At 33.9% G+C, this 23,271-nt stretch overlaps 1 protein-coding gene across 1 annotated transcript in view; it reads right to left on the bottom strand.

The window, feature by feature from the left end:
- Positions 1 to 2,308: 2,308 nt before the first annotated feature.
- Positions 2,309 to 23,271, bottom strand: part of LOC150089891 (selenoprotein K-like) — a 46,314-nt gene continuing 25,351 nt past the window's right edge. Inside the window, exons 3-6 of the mRNA XM_090368892.1 lie at positions 17,645 to 17,663; positions 8,313 to 8,371; positions 4,805 to 4,848; positions 2,309 to 2,433 (exon numbers count right to left, since the gene is read on the bottom strand). Of these exons, the coding sequence (XP_090225018.1) occupies positions 2,402 to 2,433; positions 4,805 to 4,848; positions 8,313 to 8,371; positions 17,645 to 17,663 (154 nt within the window). The 3' untranslated portion in view covers positions 2,309 to 2,401. The remainder of the gene's footprint in view (positions 2,434 to 4,804; positions 4,849 to 8,312; positions 8,372 to 17,644; positions 17,664 to 23,271) is intronic.

Genomic DNA, 23,271 nt, shown 5'->3' with positions numbered 1-23,271 from the left:
GCCAATGCTAACATACTCCTTCAGGATCACAGATTGGACTAACACTGAGCTGGAGGATATCAAGAGAAAGACAAGGACGACTAAGAGCAACCAATACCACCCAAAATCAGCCACGAAGAGACCAACAATAGCTCGGAAAGGAGGAAGAGGCCTGATAGACCTTATCAAGCAATAGAAAACAGCGATAGCTAACTTGAAGGATTACTTCCAAAAAAACACAGCAGCACTCTACCAGGCCATAATGAAGCCAGACAAGTGGCATACCCACTCAACCTATGCACGGAGTCCCTTCCCCGACAGAACAAAGCTAGAAAGATGGGCAAAGACTCCAATGACCTTCATCAAGACCACATTGATAAAATGGCTTCCAATGCATGGCTCATGAGCAGGTCACTCATCCCCAAGACTGAAGAAGTCATGCTTGCCATCCAGGACCGTGTAATCAACACTAGGAACTATAGAATATACATCACAAAGGAGCCTGGAGTGTCAGATGACATGTCATCAATGCCACCTGGCCTCAGAAATGATCCAGCATGTCACCGCAGGATGCAAGGTGATCACCCAGACTGAGTACACTCCTAGACACGACCAGGTAGCTAGGATAATACATCAGAAGGAAAGGAAGGCAAGGAAATATCAGTTGATCAAAGAAAGCGTGCCACCTTACAAGTACAAATCCCAGGCTGTGCTAAAAACTGCAACCCACAAGCAGTACTGGGACTGTGCCGTAATGGACAAGACAATTCTGCACAACAGATTGGACATAATCCTTATCAACAAGAAGGAAAAGGCTACCTGACTGACACAGCAGTACCCAACACTGGCAACCTCCAGAAAGCGTACGAGGAAAAGATCAGGAAGTACACAGACCTAAGAAAGATCAGAGACTTATGCAACATCTCATCAGTAATGAACTCAATCGTTGTGTTAACACTGGTATGGTACCATATGGCCCTACATAACAGCAATAGGTCTCCAGAAGAACTGCAGAAAGTTCTTCGGAGAGTTCCTCTACCTACAGTAACACTAGACATAACAAGCACCCTGCGAACTTGATACTAGTACTCGTCACAGGGTAGAACCCCCATCAGGAAGAAATAATATAAAAATAATAATTACCATGTTAAAATAAACCTTTTTGTGGACATAAAAATGCATAAATCAATAGGTAACACAAACGACTTTAATTTTGAATGAAGCTCTACGATTGGCAATTCAGTGGCTGAAGAATGGAATGATAGTTAATGAGTATAAGTGTGAGCTGATCAGTTTTGCAAATTAATCAAAAAAAAAAAATAAACAAGCAATTTTTCATATTGTATTAGCCGACATGATTAAAAGTTAATACCATGAAAAATTTGAGTGTTTACGTCAATCACTTTCCTTTGATTTTAATGTCTTGAATATTGTGGAGGCAGCCAGAAAAAAAAGTTAGGCTTTCTTAAAATTTTGAGGAAAAAGAAATTTAAGAAAGCAAAGATTGTACATTTTTATTTTTGCTTATATGGATGTGTATATACATATATGTATACACATACATGCACATAGAAGTTACATGCATTACAAAATGCATTTCCTTAGAAACACATGGAAAAGAAGAAAATAAAAAAATGATTTTCCCAATATCAATTATATCATTTCAGTAAATAAGCTATTCAAAACTTTCAAAAATCTAATTTAGGGCATAAATATACAAGTAACCTCCTCCATACTAAGTCTCAAATATTATCAGTTATCTTGGCTTTCATAGTTTCCCAAGACAACGTCATTACCACAACGAATGTGATTTGAGACATACAATAACTATACATAAAATGTACACTAAGAACAAAAATCTTAATTGTAGTAAATGTTGCTAAACATTAAACATTATCATTTAACTATAAATAATTGTTATTATAATACCTTTCTGTTAGCCAAATCACTTCTTTCAGAACTGAAGAAAGTAAATTAAGAAAGCAGCTTAAGGCAAAAGCCTTACATGCAGGAAATTGTAGTATAGTTAAAAGAAAATTTTTACTTTCTTTTTTACAATTCTAGTTTTCTGGTATACATATGTGCAGCTTTCTTTCCCCTTATTCACCTGATATTTAAAAACCACATGTAAATATTGCCAATAAGGATTTAGAATATAGTTCCAATACAGATGGAAGTATTTATGGATATTTACAGGATAAAAAAAAAATAATAATAAAAAAAAACATATACAGTATTTAATGAAATTCTACTAGAAGTTAAGCATAATACCACAATTTTATAATTAAATATGCTCTGTAAGCCTTTTTCTTCTATATCACATTAAAGAAATATACATATTTATATGAGTAAAATTATGTGAAAGGAATGAAGTAGGAAGGAGGTCTTCATGCTTTCTCCATGGAGAAAGCGATTATCTTCCTCATCCACCAGCCATTGGGGGAGGAGGTGGACCTAAAAGGTTATGAAAAAAAAAAAAAAAATCAATTAGCATTAGAAAATATTGTTCAATACAACTAGCAAGATTTCATAAAAAAGATCAACAAACATGCAAACTTATTCAGAACCTCACTTCCTATAGGCCAGAATCATATACCTACAGCTATATACTATATTGCCAGCAGCAAATATGTGGTTGTTTATAATACATATGAAATTATAAAATGGCAATGTTTACCCATCTAATTTTGAATGAATTAAGTTATTTAAAATAAACACCAAAACAGTTAATACTATGATACATCAGGGTAATGGATACTCTGGTAGTATATACTATAAGTAAATTGCATGTTTTTATGCTGGGTTGTGTATTATGCGAGGAAATCCCCTGATACTTTCTAATATAACACTCTCCCAGTGAAAAATCCACTATTATAAATCCGTCTTGCCTATGAAATTTTGAATGTGGAATCATAGTAGGGACCACTTCAGTGTGAGATTGCTCTGAAGATGTTTCCAATTCAACAAGAATTAATGTGTTATTATTCATAACATTTTTTTTATTCATAATAAATTAATTAAATATAACACTAATTAAACCACACTATTTTTAACAAGTAAATTTTATTTTGTAAAAAGTATTAACATTAGTTAGTTAAACCCAACAGAAATAATAATTTGTGATATATCTGGATTCCATATTGAATAATATTGTATGAAGTAATCAGGAAATATTTGGTGGCTGTTACTAACTGTAGAGTAGAAGAGTCTTCTATTTATAATTATTATAAAAATTAGTATTTCATTTTGTGACTAGTCAACAATACCATGAATTGTTACAAATAAGTAGTCATATGCAGTAGGTGTATGGCAATAGTTATCATTTTAACTTTTTTTTTTTTTTTTTTTTATTTATAATATACCCCATTCCATTTTCAATTTATCTGTCACTCTTATGAACCATCTCAGCTAAGGCTAATTATAAACAAGTTTTTCTGAATACTTTCTTTTCACAACCAATGCTGTGTGGAAACATGACAGCAGTATTTTTTTTTTTATTTTTCGTGACCAACTTCAGTCAAAAAACCATTCTGTTCACTTCGGAGTAACTTGCAGTGCTTTCCCAGGTAATTTTTTCCACAGTTTATCTACTGACCCTTTAACTCGTGCATATGCAAAAGTCACACAGTAAGGCACATTTGAGTTCTCCATGATATTATGGAAAAATATGGAATAAAGATAATCAATAATTTAAAATTGAACACTTTTTAATGTATTCATTACAACTTGTAATCCAAATTACATTATCCACCAGAAAATTATAATCCAATTAATACACTTTTCCCACTTACTCCAATTATGAGCAAATTGAAATCACCCGTAATAAGACACACTTGCTTACCCATCCCACCTGCATTCAGAGCCTCTTGTCATACTCTTCACAATCTTCTGGTTTGCAAATTACTCTCATCATACAGATTCTGTGCTGGCAGGCATAACTTCTGAATCTGTGAAAGCTCTTTCCACACTACTTTTGGTAGCAAGCATGGTCCAACCATCCCTTCTATTCTGTCTTCTGTCTAAATACAGTGTACCACAGTGAAACATCATCCCCAATTTCTGGATGGTTCACATTTCATATTTTACAGCATTATTTGTCCTAATAAAGGACAAAATTATGCTGAAAGAAGGCAATTCAGCATACTCTTCAATTCATCAGAACTTCTATGCATATAAGCTTTTCCACTCTTGCTATATCTATCACTTTTTAAATAAAGGCCAAAATGAATTACACAACCATATTTTATTTCCTAAGAAATTGTATTCTGATCCTACGTTAATTCATTAAATTATTACTTTCTAATCATTTAATGATATTGTTTTAAAACTTTTGAATGATATTGTTTTTTAATATTTTATTACTTTAGTGTTCACTGTTACCTGTAATAATCTTTTTTTATGTAAACTGGGTCGTAGCCAAGAAGAGGATTGTATATAGGCATGTGCTATATGTATACAGAGTTCTAATTTAGATGGCTGGTTAATTAAAAAAAAAAAAGGTGAACATGTAAATTATGTTTACTCAATATCACTTTTTGTTTGTTTTCCTGTCAAATTTTTTTTACACTACTGCATTTTTTTATACCCAACAACTCCCTTTGAGTTTTTAAAAATTGATTTGATGGCAGATATCTAAATTTTTAAGTTTTATTCTTTTTTTTTTTGTGTAGTTGATAAGCTCTAGGCAGCCGATTAGCCTTAGATACCCAGAAATTTTTTTCAAAGTCCATTATTCATAAGTTATCTGAAATATTAAATACTAAATGCTGGACACAAAAGTAATCCAGCATAAACTGCACAGGATCAATATGAGTTATATTCTTACCACCTGGTCCTCCAAATCCTCCTCTTCTTGGTGGCCTAGGTGGTCTAAAAATATAAAAAGAATTTTTTTTTATAAAAAATATGTTATGTATTATAAACTCCAATCAAGCACCTTTCAAAAATATAATTTTCATAACCAATATTTAGAAGCTAATAAAATGCAGTCAAATATTTTACATTAAAAATTTATGTTTGAATACTCTTACTAATAGTCAAAAGATGCCATAATTTATAATATTCATTGCCAACTAATACTAATAATTAACCAAGTGCTTAATACTCGTTATTAGTATTAGTTGGTGCAAGAAAATCCCAGGCTTTCTCTGCACTGACCACAAAAAAAAAAAATAAATAAATAAATAAATAAATAAATAAATAAATAAAGTAATAATAAATATAAAAAAGAAATTTTCCCAAAGGATCTGGCCTTAACCACCTATGGAAGCAACTTATATTCTAGTAATTAATAACTCACTGGCTAGAAGAAAACTTCCTATAATCCAGTCTAAACTCTTCCCCACTGACTTTGAATTTATGGTTCCTAGTTTTGGAATTGTTTATAACAGTGAAAATTTGAACTCATTCATTTTACTCAAAGAGCTTCACAGACCTCAATCTGATCCCCCCCCCCCCCCACCAAGGTGTTTAGTTACTAAGCTCTGTGGCACAGATATTCAGTCTTTTCTCACATGGATGCACTTTTGTCAGTCTCACTGTCTGTCTTTAGACCCATTCAAAGAATTCGATGTTTTTCTTTAGGTGCAGTCTCCATTCATGGAGATAGTAATCCAAGTGCAGTCTTAAAATTGTCTTGTACAATGGGATCATGACACTATCAGCAAATGTTTGAAAAATCATCAATAGGACACACCATGGGCTCTTCTTACTGGCTGTCTGCATTGCACGGAGAACTGTACTTCATGTCTGTATTCCAAATCACCAAATCCCTTTCTTCGTTAATTTTTTTTTTTTTAATTCAACTCCACCAAGTGTAGGACCATGCATTTTGCTACATTAAAACAGCCACCAGTTCTCTATAATAAGTTAGGTGTAATTTTCCATGCAATGTACCAATAATGAACACTAAAGATAATGAATGATGGTAGGGCATTATAGGGTGAAGGACACTAAGTAAAAAATAAATAACTGAATACTTATGTAGAACATCATGTGCCTATCCAGGATATAAGTGAATGTGTAGCACCACTTAATGTCAGCTTTTAAGAGTATACAATTAATTTAGTAGGTCCAGAAGAACTGGAAAAAAAATAGATATATATCAGAATGAAACTAAACGTATCGGAATACAGGAAGATGCACTCAATTATGAGAAAACTTCCAACAAAACTGGAAGAGCTTGCAGGTATGAGTGTTTAATTCTCAGCTTCTTTAAAAATTGTTCTTAGATATATATATATATATATATATATATATATATATATATATATAAAAAGAAACAATTTCAATTATTGATTATTCTACATTCCAACCCTCCTCCTCTTCCATCTTCACAACTTTTATTTTTATGTAACTAATTTTTTACGCAAAATTATCCACAACCTTTATCTAATTTGTTCAGATATTGCTGAAGACCTTGAAAGTAACTATTTAAAAGCACAATATCATCAGTGCACAGCAATGTTACAATTTTTTACATCTCCCATGCAAAATTCTGTCATTAACTTATGCCCTTTTATTAACTGGTCCACAAAAATTTTAATAAGGAAGTGGCAATAAGGTGCAACCTCACTTCAAGTTTAACCATTTATTAATAATTTTCCAATGCTTCCTTGAATCCTTACTGCAGATTTGCATTTTAATCTGTCACCTTATTCTAAAATTTTAAAGAGCAGTTTCTAGGTATTTTGTCATATGCCTTTCAAGATCAACAAATCTTTAATACAGATGTACTATATTCCCATGACTTAGTTATTCTTAGTTTTTCTCCTTATTCTATAATTTGTCTTAATGATAATTCCCTATTTTTCTAAAGCCCAAAGACTGTGTTCAGTCTTTTTTTCAGACTTTTACTGGTGCATTAAGGGCGTTTTTTTTTTTTTTTTAGGAGCATTAGCAACTAAGGCCATATTGCTCCGGGAATATGCGGTGGTCATTCCCTGACCTTTCCGCATCCTACGTATTTGGTGGTGACGGGCTCGAATCCCGGTCTAATCAAGAAGTGTGTGCTACGCACTGCTGCTCCTTCCCACCTGGCTACGGAGGTGCCATGCATTAAGGAGTGAAATTCCTATGTAACTGCAACAGCCAGCTTTATTTCTTTTCCTATATACTGCTGCAATTAATGCACTACTCCAATTTACCACAACTTGTCCTTTGGAAAACAACCACTGGATAATGTGATGTAACTACTGAGATAGTTCAGAATTTCAGGTCTACTTTCATCAGTACTTGCTGCTGTTCCATGCTTAATATTTTTCATCAATAATAAACACACAAACAGAGACAGTATCCAAATTTTCTCCATATAAATATTTTCCTATCATTCAGTGATTTCTAGTTTCATTTAGCAATTAAAGTATTTAATCTTTATACTTCTAAAATTATCCTTCTCTTCTGTTTTAGCCCTCCCTGTACCTTTTTTGGAACGAATTATATTGGGAATTAGAATGTTAGATAAGAAGAGAAACACATGGATTAGGCAGCAAACTCAAGTAAAGGACATTCTTATCAAAACTAAAGAACTAAAATGGTCTTGGGCAGGACACATAGCTCGAAGACATGATGACAGATGGACTAAGAAAATAACAGAATGGTACCCAAGAGGAGCTAGAAGAAAACCTGGAAGACAAAGGCGGAGATGGATAGATGAAATTCATGAGTTTTTGAGTAGTAAATGGATGGCCAGTGCTCAAAACAGAAGGAACTGGAAAGTTGCTGGAGAGGCCTTCATCCTGCAGTGGATTGAAAATGGCTGATGATGATGATGATGATGTACCTTTTTTGATCATCTTAGTTATTTTTTCCCACCTTGTTCTGAAGAAAATGACAGCATTCTTAACTATGTATTAGGAATGGATTTTATATCAATCGGCACATGCTCCAAAGAACTTTTTCTTCCCTTTTGTTTTTCTAAAAATACACATAGTTAACCAATATAACAGCATTAATGATTGAACATTTTATAAGGTATTCCTCTCTTGCTTCATTGATGAAACATTAAAATCATTAGCAAAAAGTTAAACTGGACAGTTACTATTTAACAAAAATAAGAACAGTCAAACAGAGAAAACAAAGCTAAACAGAGAACTTGCTGTAATGACAGTTCACTTCATTACAGCAAGTTCTTTTTTCGTTTGTAGTTGTAATGACAGTTCAAATTGTCATTGTAATGACAGTTCACTGTCATGACAATGACCAATATCAAAAAATGAAAAATTGTTGTACACAACATCCCATAAAATTATTTCAATAATCTCAATACAAAAGTAATTCTTGTTCAAAATAAATATTTTTCACAATTTATAAAATATGGAAAATTTTCTACTTACTTTCTACCTGAATTAGACCAGCTGCCTGATCTTGAATTGCTCCCATCTCCAAGTACTGCCTACATAAATAATAATATAAATCTGTCACTGTGTATGCATGTGTTTATGATTCTGTATGATGCAAAGCAAAATTATTATTCATTTATACTTTTATATACTATAGTTATAAAAATTAAATTAAATTTTGCGAAATAAGTGTTCTCCTGAGGACACTTAATATAACAAGTAATATAAAAAAAAAATTTTTTAACGTCAATTTCTACTTAGGTCAACAAAGAAAAATTTTATTTTAGTTACTTTTTATTAAATAATTACAATTACTGTAATATAAATATGTATATACATATGACAGAATCACAATATTAAGTGGCAAAATAGAAAGCGAATTTCCTTGCAATTTTCCATTTTCCTTTCTATATATGGTATTGGACTATTATTTTTATTCACGTTTCATTTTCCATTTTGTTCCCTCCTTGACTCAGACTAGAACCCAGAATGAAAAAAAGAATCTGAAAAAGAAATTTTTTTCCAGCGATCTACACGCTTCGCCACTGACGGTATTTATTCCTAAATTTATATCCTGCTAAATATCTTATATAAGAGAAATTTTTTTCTTCCATATAAAACTAAAATTAATTAATTAAATTTAATTAATGAATTAAAACAAAAACTGTATTTTTTAAACTTGTAGGTGTCATCCACTACAAGTTTAAAAAAATTTATTTGAACTTGAGTGGATGAATAAAAAGTATTTTATTAACGATTGAAAATTTGAACAAGATATATAAATATATATAGGGAGAGTGTGAACTAATAGTAGGAATTGAAAAATGAAGAGCTACCACAAGATCTGCTGCAGTCTCAATGACTTACAAGTGCAGATATATAAAGGTATATAATATTTGTATAAGAATTAAATTTGTTCCTGTGATCAAGTAGGTTAATAACTGAGTCACAGTTAACAGTTCAATATTAACTTACGGTTAGATGGTGAAATCACTGTGCTGAATACTACCTAACAATAAGATTTACTGAAATTCAGTTCTTGGAGAATTATCACAAAGAGCATAATTAAAGGTGATAAAATGAAGATCACAAGAGAGAAAATGAGTATGAAATTATCTGCTAGTTCATGTCAAAATCACTCCACATACTATAACAATTTACATCGACTGGAGCACAGTTATCAACATAACCAACAATCTTCATCAGTATGGACATTAGCGTAAACTTTATTTTAAAAAAAAAAAGCTTTTGTTTATGCAGACTCCTCTTTTGCAATTTCTTCGAAGTTGCTTTAGCAAAGTGATCTATTTTTAACATTACTAGGATGCCTATTTAAAGAGGGTGCATATATATGTGCTTGTATGTTAATGTTAGGAGTACAGTAAATAAATTTGAGAAATTTGAAGTATTGGTTAGGATATCAAATATGAACATTGTAGGGATATTAAAATTAAAATCATGGTACCACTCAGACACAGGTTATGCAGAATTTTAATATGAGGAATACCAAGTTTACAAAAAGGACAGGAAGGGGGTAAAGTTATACTCTTGGTTAAGAAGGATACAGAGTTTAAGACAATGCATCCTGTTGATGTAAGTGGCCGTTATAACACTGAGTCAGTTTGGGTGTGACATACAGGAAAAATAAATAAGGATAGGGAAATGTTATAGCCCAAAAGACTGTAATGAGCATAATAAGAGATATATAGATGAACAGGATGGGCCAGTAAAAATTAGAATTTCTTATGTGGTGGACTTTATAGATATGGACTGGAGCTTGTGGACTGATCACTCAGCACAACAACACAACCTTTCTGAATTCACAGGATGACTGCTTTCTATGCCAGCATTTTACAGAGGCAACAATGGAATGCAATACTCTTGTTCTGATTACCAGCAGAATCTGCAGGGTATTGATGTGAGATTTACTTAAAGATGTAAAGAGAAGGAATTTTGCTTTCATAAAGGTTACCCAATGGGCTTAGATAGATTTTAAATTCTTTTCAGTGGGAACAACTGATAGTGTTACCACCAACTGCAAATTCTAAATGGAAAGCATTCAGGGAAGTAATTTTAGAAGCTGCCAGGCTTTTCTGGTATACTTTGGTCTTAACTTTGAACAGTATCCCTTAAGTATACCAACTTAAGGGATACTGTTCAAAGTTAAGACCTAAATGGTTGACTTATAAGACTAGTGAGAGAGAAGAAAAATGCATTGGAGGATTATAAATTGCCATGGAACAGAAGCATACAGTAAGCATAAACTACTAAGCAATAAAGTCACAAGGAGGGGTTATACAGGTTAAGGCAGATTACAAGAAATCTTTGGCTAGGAATACAAAGGAAATTAGCAGAGAGTTCTTTGTTTTATCTTAATACAAGAAGGAAAGGAATGAACCACATTTGTCTACTGGATATGAATGGCATTACTACTGATATCCTGTTCTCGTTGCTGACAAACTGAACAAATATTTTTCATATACATTCACACATTTAGGGATAGGAATACAAGAAGTATACCAACTTATTAGAAGATAAATGATTTTGTGGTATCTGACAGGAAAGAAAGATCAAAGGGAGAAGTGAGTAACTACAGACCTGTAAACCAACTTCTACTCCAGGAAAAATAATGGAGTCAGTGATCAAAGAACTAAAGCAGTAATGCAGTTATGTGGCAATCATAGCATGAATTCATTAAGAAAAGATCTTGTCTAACCACTCTGATGGGTTATTACAACACAGTAGCAAAGAAATTGGATGCAAAAAATAATTTTGTGATTATACATTTACATTAAAGAAAAGCTTTTGATATTGCTTCAGATGAAAGACTGCTAAAACAAATTGTAGCAGCGTGGAATTAGGGGCGAATCACTGCTATGATTAATGGGTTGGTTGAGTGGCAAAAGGAAGAGTGGTTATGAATGGGCACTACTGTTCTTGGACTAATGTTATTATTGGAGTCACCCAGGTTCAGTGGCAGGTCCTTTATCATTTTCAACGAAGACATCAATTTTAATGTCAAGGTTTGCAGATGTTATGAAGTTTGCCACAGCAGTTAATGACAGAAATCAAGGTATGATGCTGAAATAAGAGATCTAGGAAAATTAACCAGATGGACTGAAAAGTGACAATTGTGGTTTAACACTGAAAAATGCAAGATACTACATGTGGGAAGCAGTAATCCTAGAATAATGTACAAATTGGGTGGAATCAATCAAGGTAGTGGAGAAAGAAAAAGCTGGAAGTAATTGTACAGTCGAACATGAAGTTCTATGAGCAATGTAGGCAGGCTGCTAGGACTGTTCATAGCGTTTCTTCAATTATATATATGTATTTTGCTAGGAGGGACAGGGAGATGGCAATGGTTAGGTACTGTGTACAAATTTAATTTACTGAACAGTGCAGATTGAAGGAACTTTACAGTTCCTTCAATCTCATTTTAGTATGCCACAGCAATGATCATTACCAACCCAGGATTAATATCATGGCATATACTACTCAACAGAGGATAAATTCAAAGGGTTGCACTGATAATTTTTCACCTTTTCTTTACTACTGAATACATCAAGAATAGTCAAAATAATAGAACAAACTTATTTTCAAGCTTGTTTAAACATAAGAAAGGCATCTGAGGTGGATGGGATCTTACAATTATATTAAGGGAGGCAGCAAAGGAAGCAAGTAAACCCCTAGCCATAATTATGAGTGCATCCTTGGATTCAGGGGGTTCCCAACACACTAGAGGTGTGCAGATGTCTCCCCAATTCACAAAGGGTGATATCAGTAATTACAGACCTATTAATTTAACTTCTGTTCCAGGAAATATAATGTAGCACTGTTAAAGAAGTAATGCAGGTTCATCCAGACAGGACTGCAGTTATACTTCAGACAGAGCATGGGTTTGTTAAGGGGAAATTTTGTCTGACCAATTTGATCAGATACTATGATGTGGTCACAAAGGACCTGGATGCAAAAAATAGTTTTTATATCATATACTTGGATTTAAGATAAGCTTTTGGTACTGTTACACATAAAAGACAGCTGTATAAATTGGGGCGGTGTGGTATTAAGGGCAAGTTGCTGCTATGGATAAAGGGATGGTTGAGTGAGAGAAGGCTGAGGATGGTAATCATTGGACACTGATCTTCGTGGACCAACGTTATTAATGGAGCTCCATACCCAGGTTCAGTGATGGGCCCATTGTTCTTTTCTATATTTATCAATGATATTGATGAAGGCATCAGGTTTAATGTCCAAGTTTGCAAATGATACAAAGGTTGGCATGTTATCCCAGGGTAACATACCAACTGTGTGGTACTACACTCAAAGGTAGTGGAAAATGAAAAAGACTGGGGGGTAACTGTCAGATATGAAGTTCTCTAAGCAATGCAGACAGGCTGCCAGGACAGCTCATGGCATTTTGTCAATGATACACAAGAATTTTGAGTGGTGATAAGGAGGTGATTATCCCATTGTATAAGGCAATGGTTTGGCCATATCTTGAATACTGCATACAAGTCTTGAGGCCTCATTTTAGGAAGGATGTAAAGCTGCTGGAACAAGTAAGGTTCAGTGTTGGGTCCATTGATGTTTTCTGTATTTATAAATGATATTGATGATGGTATATCAGGCTTAACGTCCAAGTTTGCAAACAATACAAAGGTTGGCAGAGTTGTTAATGACACTAATGACAGTATGCTGCTGCAAAGGATCTAGAAAAGTTGAGCAGATGGGCTGAGAGGTGACAAATGAAGTTTAACATTGACAAATGTAAAGTGCTGCATATGGGAAGCAGTAATCCCAGAGTAACATATCAACTCTGTGGTCCTACACTGACAGTGGTAGAGAATGAAAAGGACCTGGGGGTAATTGTGCAGGCAGATATGTAGTTCTCTGAGCAGTGCAGACGGGCTGCAAGAGTAGCTCACGGTGTCTTGTCAATGATATACAGGAATTTTTCTAGCAGGGATAAGGAGGTGATTATTCCCTTGTATAAGGCAATGGTCAGGCCACACCTTGAGTACTGTATACAGGTCTGGAGGCCTCATTTCAAGAAGGATGTAGAGCTGCTGGAACGAGTACAGAGAAGGGCAACAAAATTAGTGAATGGAACAATGGGTTGCTGCTCTTACAAAGAAAGGCTTAAGTTTTGCAGATTACAGTGTTTGGAGACCAGCCACCTGCGAGGTGATCTGATTGAGGTGTATAAAGCCTTGAATGGTTTGAGTATGCTCAATGATGATAGGATTCCTCCTCCTCTTGCTTAGAATAATCACCTGAGAGGGCATAAATTCAAATTGAGGAAAGACAGTTGTAGAATAGATGTGTGGAAGTTTGCCTTTAGCCAGTGGGTAGTTGATTGGTGGAACAGACTTCCATCTTTTGTTGTGGAAGTTGATAGCCTAAACAAATTTAAGGCTGAGCTGAACAGGTATTTGGAACAAATGGAGGGGTGAAATCAGAGCTTTTTTTTTTTTTTTTTTGGCTGCTGCTGCATAAGCTTGCTTTCTTGCATTGTGTGCCTCTACTAATGCTAAAAGTAGAGAGAAGGGCAACAAGATTTGTGAGGGAAACAAACAAGTGCTCTCACCAAGAAAGGCTTCTGTTCTGCAAATTGCACCTCAATCAGATCACCTTGCAGGTGCCTAGTCTCCAGACTAGGCACCTTCGAGGTGATCTGATTGAGGTGTTTAATTTTTAATGGATTGTGCAAGCTCAATGTTAATGGGATTCTTCCTCTTGCTCAGATGAGTACACATGAGGGGGCACAAATTCAATCTGAGGAAGGATAGATGTGCAGAAGTTTGCCTTTAACTAGTAGGTGGTTGATTTCTGGAACAAACTTCCATCTGTTGTTGTGGAAGTTGATAGCTTGTTCACATGCTGGAATTTCTTTTTTGGCCAGAAACTGGTGAACAGAGAAAGCATTGTGTGCTGGAGCATTGTCTTAATGAAGCAGGCAGCCAGCCTTCAACAGTTCAGGTCTCTTCAATTTTTTCATGCAGCCTTGTCAAAACTTCAATGTAGTATGTTTAACTGACAGTCTGATTTGGTGGGATGTATTCATCCATAATAATTTCTTTAATAGAAAACAAGAAGCATGATTTTCATTTTGATATTCTTGCTGTTTTTTGGTCAGGGGGACTGTTTTTTATCTTCCACTGCATTGACTGTCTTTTAGTTTCTGGGTCATACTGGAACAGCTAACTTTCATCACAAGCAATTACAGTACAAAGAAAGTCTGGCTCTTCTTCAAAACATGTTTACAAACTTAGTCTTCTTATTCTTTGCTATTCAAAATTTTTGGCATCATCTTGGCGCACACTTTTTTCATGCCTAAATTTTCAGTTAAAATTTGTTTAACTGTTTCTTTATCCACACTGAGTTCTGATGCTACCATTCTAATGCTTAAACAATGATCACTTCTGATCAGTGTCCTTGCATAGTCCTCATTTTCATCAATACCGAATGGCCTGGTCATTTATCATAATCCACATTCTTTTTCCTTCTAAAATCTTTTATGCCATTCACACACACTAGCTCTTTACATAGTATATTCCCCATAAACTTGACGTAACCACTCATAACTTTCAGTTGGTGTTTCTTTAGTTTTGTTAAAAATTTGAGGTGATTCATTGTTTACTTCTTTCGTCTATTATTTTTCTGGAAAACTGCCAAAATACAAGGTAATGAAAACCTGTCTAACTCAAAGTGAATAAGCATGTTGAAACGTGACTTGGCAGACAACTAAAGAAAGGTTAAAGGTCAACTGCTTTTGTTTGTTTCATAGGTGGTGCTTGATGTGTAGAGTGTGTGCAATCTCGTTATTTAATAGCCACACCTTTTGTATTAAAACTGGATTTAAGTGTGGATTGAGATTTAACATCAATAAATACAAGGTACTACACCTGGAGACCAGTAATTCCAAAATAATACAACAATTGGGCAGTAACACAATCTGGGTGTCAGAGAATGAAAAAGATTTGCCATCTTTTTGTCTTTTCACAGTACACAGACAGATTGCCAGGACAGCTTAAGTTTTCTGTCAATGATATAAAGGAATTTTTCCAGCAACAATAAGAAGATGATTATCCATTATATAAGGCAATAGTTAGGTCGCACCTTGAGTACTGCATATCAGTCTGGTCTCATTTTAGGGAGTATATGGATATGTTTGAAAAAGAGCAAAGAAAAGCAGCAAGATTAGTCAGGGGCAAAAAAAGGGTCCTCTTACCCAGAAAGACTAGTTCTGTAAATTGCAAGTTCTGGAAACTAGGAACCTATGAAGTAACTTGAAGTGTTTAAGACTTCATGTGGATTAAGTAAACTAAATGCTGATGTTATTCTTACTCTTTTTTGAACAACGTACATATGGGGACATAGATTTAAATTAAAAAAGTAGTCATGGGAAAGATGTGCAAAAATTTTCTTTCAGCCAGAAAGGAATCAATTGTTGGAACAAACATCCATCTGGTGTTTTGGAAGTGGGTAACTTGAATAAATTAAAGGAAGGATTACTCAAATTATTAGAGAAGATGAACAAATGATATGTAGATAACTTTTTTTTTTTTTTTTAGCTAATGCCAAGCTTACTTCCTTGTATCATTTGTCACTAGTAATACTAACACTCAGATTTCTATACAAGAACACAGCTCTTTATGGGAATAACTCTTGACTGCAAGCCTTTCTTGTAGCACACAATAAGCATTGCTTCCTCGGCATCAATAAAACTAGGTGGTCTTAGAAAAGTAATGCTCTCAGAATTACTTTTCCTCTAGGCAGCTGCTAACTCTGTGCAAAATACAAAAATCTATCCTACTACAGACTATTGTTCCTACATCTGAGGGCAGTGCTCCTCTGATGTGGTGATGGGGTCAGTTTCTGTAGAGAAATGGTTAATCAAAGAATAGGAATAAAAGGAATATATTAAGAAGAAAAGAAAGGGTTGAATTGGATGTTGGCTAGTTGATTAATGTGTTCAGATTGGTTTGGAAGAAGAAAAAAAATGCAATTACAAATGGTAATTCAGAACACTGCTCATAGATCTGTAGAAAAAGGCATAAAGAAGAAGTTCATTGCTTATGTGATAGTGGTTGTTGGAGACAAAAACTGGAGGTTTTTTTAGTTCAGCAATCCTTGTCCAAGGCTAACTCAAGCTTTAGTGAAAAGAAAGCCCCTCCATCTAGACAAGACAATGCCAGGAAAATCTGGGGCGCAGTGGAGAATCCCACTATTCCTTTTCTTAAAGCGGAGATGGGAGAAATCCCAGGTGCCATCTGACACGAACATGTTCCTTTTCTTATAAACTTACTCCATTTACTATCACACAGACATTCAACTTCTGCTTCATACCTTCTCTACAGATATTTGTAAAAGCAGTGTTCTTCTGAATTCCACTTCTTTCTTCCAACCCAAACTGAACACATGCATTAACTAGTCAACATCCATTTACAATTCAACTCATTCCTTTTCTTCTTCATTTATTCCTTCTACCTCTGTTCTTTGAAAAATCCTTTCTCCTACAGAAACTGAAGTCATAAGTCAATACGTTTCTTCCGATCCAATGTCATGTACAGGCTGTAGCACTCAATGTACAGATTCCAGTAAACTGACATATTTAGGGGTTAGATTAAAATGGGAGGGGGGGGAATGGCTAACATTAACACATTTTTGACAATGCAACATTATGCAAACTTGCTTCCTAGCTGCAAATATTTTCTTTACATTTAACTTCTATATTCATGTGTTATATTTCAAATATGTTTTTTTAAATAAATTATGTTATTTTTAACTTTCATTCATATATATAATTTTAGATATAAGTTATGTTTCTATATTAATCCAGATTATAAAACTAGAAAAGTTGAAAGGTATGCAATATTCATAATATAACACGTAATAGACTAAAGTCTGCTGGACAACAAACATATAGAAGTATAAAATAAGTCCTCAGACTATTCAGTTCTCCATATAGGTTTTAAATAAATTCAGCACTTTGAAATTTACTAAATTTATTCCTAAGCCTGCTTGAAGTTGACCTTAAATGTTATATCTGGGTTAAAATGAAAATTATGTTATTTTGTTCTTATGTATAAAATAACTTAATATTTTGTATATAAGAACATAATCAACAAATAATAATAAAAAAATAAAAAACCAGTGAAGTATAGAATGGCCTTTTATAAGACCATACAATATTGATACACTACTGTTAAGCATTAAAACCAATTAAGTCTGAATCACTTCTTTGACACTAAATGCAATTCAAATAATTTAAGAATAGTGCTATTATAAAAAAGATAAAAGAACCATAATAATGTACTTACTTCATACATTGACCTGAAACTGAAAAGGAAACAGAAACAGATTAAACTCTAAAAAATAAATAAATTAATTAATTAAATAAATAAAATAATAATCAATGGCAGAGTTATCCAGCTTGCAGCTCACCAGTCATGAATGTATTATACACAATGTTTCAAAAGTATGTGCAAAAAATTGACACAAGCTAGAGTCCAAAATAAGAAAAAAAAAAAAAAAAAGTTACATTAACACATGTCTGAAAATGCTTTATTCTGCGATTATTATATGAAATTTTCAAAAGGGCATACAAACATAACTCTTCATTTTAAGATTCACAATAACTGTTTTGTCCTTGCACTTGAATGCAGATCTCAGCTTATCAAATTAGTGACTGCTGAATGTGCTCAAACATTCCTGCAGCCACGTGTTTTGTTTCACAGCTATATTCCATTTTTCCACAGTTCTGTAATATCCAGAACTTTCCCTTTCATTTGGCTCTTTAAATGATCCCTCTCACTTTTGAAGTGTGCCACAAAATTAGAAAAAACGGCATCGAGTTCAATGACAATCAATATTTAGATATGCTATGAATATGAACAACTGCATTACAGTGTCAAGAATTGATCATATTACACAGCACATATTCCTGGACAGAAGACTACTCACTATCCACCACTAGTTGACAGGGAAAAGATTTTATTGCCCTTTTCATATTAAATTAAGCTTAATGAAAAAGTTTTATAAGTGTTGGACAAGGAAGGATATAGTTTCAAATACTTCAAACAAAAATTTCAACTTAGTGAAGCAAGTATAAAAGAGGGATATTCACTGGTCCATAAATCAAGATGTTAATGAAAAACAATTCTTTTGACAATGTCCTCAACATACACAAGGTAGTGTAGAGCACTCAAAACCTTTTAAGAAATTGGACAATGGGAAACTGAGCAGTTTATTGACAAACTTCTGCAAATGTGCAAAGAACTTGATTGTAATGTGAGCTTAAAAGTTCATTTTCTATATACATATCTTAATTCTCCCCCCCCCACATAAATTAACATGGGGAAAGATTTTAACAGAACACAAAGGCAAGTGAAGTCCAAAAGAACTTGTTGATTACTTCTGGATGCATACTAAAGAAGCCAATGTACAATGGGAAATCATGGCTCAAAACACTTTAATCTCATAAAAATGCATGTTTTGTTGAAACCATTTGTTACTTAACTAGTGAAAAACTTAATTTTCAAAAAACTAGATGCGTTAGTAACATTTTAGGTTATACTTGTGTTCAGCACTATGCAATACCTAGGGATAACACATTTATTACGAGAAAAGAAAAAAAACTCTGTTGAATTTTAACTAGTGAAAAACAAATTTTCAAAAAACTAGACATGGTATAAAATTAAGGTTATACTTGTGTTCAGCACTACATAATACATATGGATAACATATTTATTATGAGAAAAGAAAACAAAGTTTAACTTTGTTGGCCAGTGTAATCAATGGCCATTTTTATCTCTCTCTCTCTCTCTCTCTCTCTCTCTCTCTCTCTCTCTCTCTCTCTCTCTCTCTCTCTCTCTCTCTCTCTCTCACACACACAATTACCTTGGTAGCTGATTATTCTTCTAAATTTTTTTGGCCAAGAGATCCTTATAATGCCATTATCCAAGTTTCATTCTACAATCACCAACTAATAAAATTATTCAAATCTACTACAAATTTCAGACCTTTTGGCACTCATTTTGCTGAAATATTTTCATGATCAATTTTTTGTGAACAATGTGATAGCCTCATTCACAGAACACATTAAGCACCTTTGCTATCATTATAATCCAACTGGATAATCATTAAAACTCAGGCACCAAAAAGCATATTGTGGTTGACACAGTCACACAATGACCTGACTTGGGTTCATCTTTGGGTTCCACAACCCCTTCTAAATTCACCATCACAGTACTTTATGGTACCATATGACAGGTGATTATCACGTAGTCACCATCATATCCTTGTGAATTAGAAAAAAAAAAAAAAAAAAAAAAAAACGTTTCATTACTGCACGGTTCGCTTCTTTGGTGAACTGGTTTCAAAGAACAGTTTTTTTTTGTTTTTTTTTTTTGTTTTTTTGCAATGACTTTTGTAAACCTAAAAATATTTAAGATATTCTAAAACTGGGTTACATGCAAGCAAGGCACCAAGTACCTCAGACATACATATATATTATCTTTCTATACATTAAAATAATTTTCTTCCTAGTGATATTTATTCAGCCAATGGGAGAAGAGAGATGTGGATTATGTGATAATACGTAAAAAATTCTAAAATACATAACAGAAGCTTGTTTACTGTGGTAAAACAAGCTTCTGTTTAAGCATGGTCATGTGCTATGTTTATCTAACATGACCATGTGGTACCATGCTTGATTTCCATATGTAATGGATTTATGCATTCATAGCACAGGGAGAGACACACAGTGTCGAAAGCTTCTGTAAGTATTTTATTTTACTTTATCAAAAGAAGCGAGCGCAGCAAGCAGGGAACAAAGCCCCCTAGTATTTTATGCTTTTAATACTGTGAATATGGGAGAGTGTCTAAGGTTAGAAATTACTCCTCACCTTGTGTAAGGAAGTTTGCCAGCTTTAATCTACACAATTATAAAGCAAAAAATTTGTGTGGTTTGGGATTGCAGCCAACTACTTTAGTCCAGTATGTTGCCCAGGTAGAAAAAAATGAATAATGACTGGGATAAACCCTTCCCTCCCAACTACGATTGGTTATTTACAACCTTAACTAAAGAGACCTTCAAGAATAGAATTTCTCTTTAAGAATTCCAGTGACAAGTGATGAATCCTGTAAGGCAGTGTTAATCACTTGCACTCTACACTCTCATGGAGGACTCTGTGTGCAAACACATGCATGCCCAAACAGAGTAAGTAGTTTTTTTCTGTTGTTGACACTAAGTAATTTTATACAATTTTTTTAATGTCACAATTTGAACAAAGATCTAAAAAAAATTTTCCTATTGTTGAAGAAATCACTCCAGAGACTGTAGAAATGGTTGTTGCATATAGTGAAAAAGATGTTAACAAGGATATTTGAATGGAACAAGACAGGAAGTTCTCAACTTTAAGAGTTAATTCATTCCTAGCGCGCGCTCGTAAAGCAAAAACTCAAAGCGGGAATTTATTTCCCATAGACAATGTTAAAAATAGGGGTTATGTTATCAACAACAAAATTAGTTAGCTAATTAGTTTGTTTAAACAATGATTGATTTATCCAAAGAAATGAAAACATAGCCTGTAAAATCTAGCAAATTATAATAATAGAGAAATTATATATGACTTACAAATGTTAAAGAATGTTTATTCTTCATCATCGACTAAATGCACACTCGTTGATCACTCATTATTGGCTTGGAACTCTGTTTGTTGCACAAGGAGTTTTCTTCTTCAGAAATGCTTCAAGAGGCATTTATTTCCAAGATAATCTTCTCTTTTCTTTATAAATTTCAATAGCATGCATAAGCTTTTTTAACAGAAATTCAACTAAAACAATTTGCACGGAGTAACAAGTTTACGTAGCTTTAAAAAAAAAAGGAATGAAAAGAAGATTCTGAAAATTTATTTATGTTTTTTAAACGATTGAAGATTTCAGTAAAGGGCAAACACATTTCACCATAATAACATAAAAACCAACACAATTCCAGCTATCAGTATTTTCGCAAATGCAATAACATTGAGTTTACCACCCGTTTATAACTGCTTGCGGTAACAGAAAAGCCCAATAAACCGGAAAGTGCAAATTGTTTTTATTGTTTTATGGTAGTGACCTCCAGAGACGTGCTTTAGAAAAATATCACAAAGCCGTTCAAAACTGGTTCAAAACTGGTTCAAGAACATATGATAACGATGAAAGTGTAGTGCATTTTAGTGATTTGAATACAGTTTACACTATAAAAGCGACCTTTTAGGGAGTTATATAGTGAAAATTTGAACTTCCGAGGTCGTGGAATGAATTATCAAAAAACAATGTGTTATTGGGTTCACATTACGATATTTTCACAATACGATGGTAATGGATTAATATTGTAAAGTGGGATACACTGTATTGTATAGCTACGTGCGTGGTTTGAAATGCAGTATTTATGAATGTTTAACATTCATTTTTTGCAATTAATGTTCATATTTTCGATTTTGTTGATACTTGGGGGGGGGAACTCTTAAAGCGAGAACTGCCTGTACTTTAAAGATGGATGTAATATTACTGAGGATTATGAAAGGTATGAGAGACCTTGCAAGCGAACAAATAATGAATTTGTCTCCCAAGTCAGAAAGCATTATTCAGGATTATCAGCAAATAAGAATTGAAGACAGCTACTCTATATGAAATTTTTTTTTTGTACTTTGTTGCAGCCTCCAGGGTTTCCTCTATATGCCACTCTAGATGGAATATCATGTGATAGTTGCCAAACAATCATCTCAGATATTTCAAACATGAAAAGATTATGTAACTCCTTTCTACCAAAGTTTTTATTAGCAGATAAAGACTTGAACTTTAAAAAAAGGAACTGGTTAAAATCTGTGATTATGAGTCAGGATTTCTAAAAACAATAGTGACAGGAGATGAAATGTGGTGCAACTTTCACAATCCACAGGCTAAACATTAAATCTAAGGCAGCGCATCCAGTTGACTTGGGTGACAAATGCAATGTTGAGTCAGTTTGGTATGATATAAGCACTAGGAAAACAAAATTGAGAGTAGGAGTGCATTCTAGGCTTAATGACTGTGATGAGTAAACCAAACAGCTATACAGGGAAACAGAGTGAACCAGCAATCAGAATGTCTCATAATGGGGGATTTTAATTTTCCTGATGTTGACTGGAATTTGTGGGTTGGTCACTCACACACTAGCAAGCCTTCTGTGGATTTCTTAGATGACTGGTTTCTACAGCAGCAGCAGCATGTTAGAGTGGCAACAAGAGGAAGCAATACTCTTGATCTGCAGTGATTCTTCATGCATTAAGAATTTGCAGGTAAAAAATGACCCACTGGGAGGCAGCGATCACAGTGAAGTAATATGGAACTTAATTAAAGATATAACTGTCAAGTGTAGAGGGAACGGCTTTTGTTTTCATAAGGGTGACTACAGAGGTCTCAGACAGTTTTTAAATTATGTGCAGTGGGACCAACTGATGATATTACCAACAGCATATTCTAAGTGGGAAGTATTTAGGGAAGCAATCAAAGAAGCTATTAAGCTTTTCATATCAACAAAGAATACTGTTCAAGGCTAAGATCTAAATGGATATCAGATGAACTATTGAGCCACATGGCAGAGAAGAGAAGGGAATGGAATGTAGATATAAATGGTAGATATAAATTAGTGTGTAATCAAGTCACAAAGGAGGTTAGGCAAGCTAAGCCAGACTACAAAAAGTCACTGGCAAAGAATACAAAGAAAAACAGTAAAGACTTCTATGCTTATAGTAACAGTAGAAGGAAGGAGTTGATTCACATTGGGCCACTTGATGTCTATGGGTTAAGTGTTAATGATCTTGCTCAGGTTGCAGACAAACTGAATAGGTATTTTGCATCTACATTCACACATGAAAAGTCCTTTAGGGAAGGGGATGACAGAGATTTATGAAACTCTCAT

Source organism: Mastigoproctus giganteus, chromosome 2, assembly GCF_048544385.1.
Source record: "Mastigoproctus giganteus isolate SK-2022 chromosome 2, ASM4854438v1, whole genome shotgun sequence".
Lineage (NCBI taxonomy): Eukaryota > Metazoa > Arthropoda > Arachnida > Uropygi > Thelyphonidae > Mastigoproctus > Mastigoproctus giganteus.
This window is presented reverse-complemented; position numbering and strand designations above follow the sequence as displayed.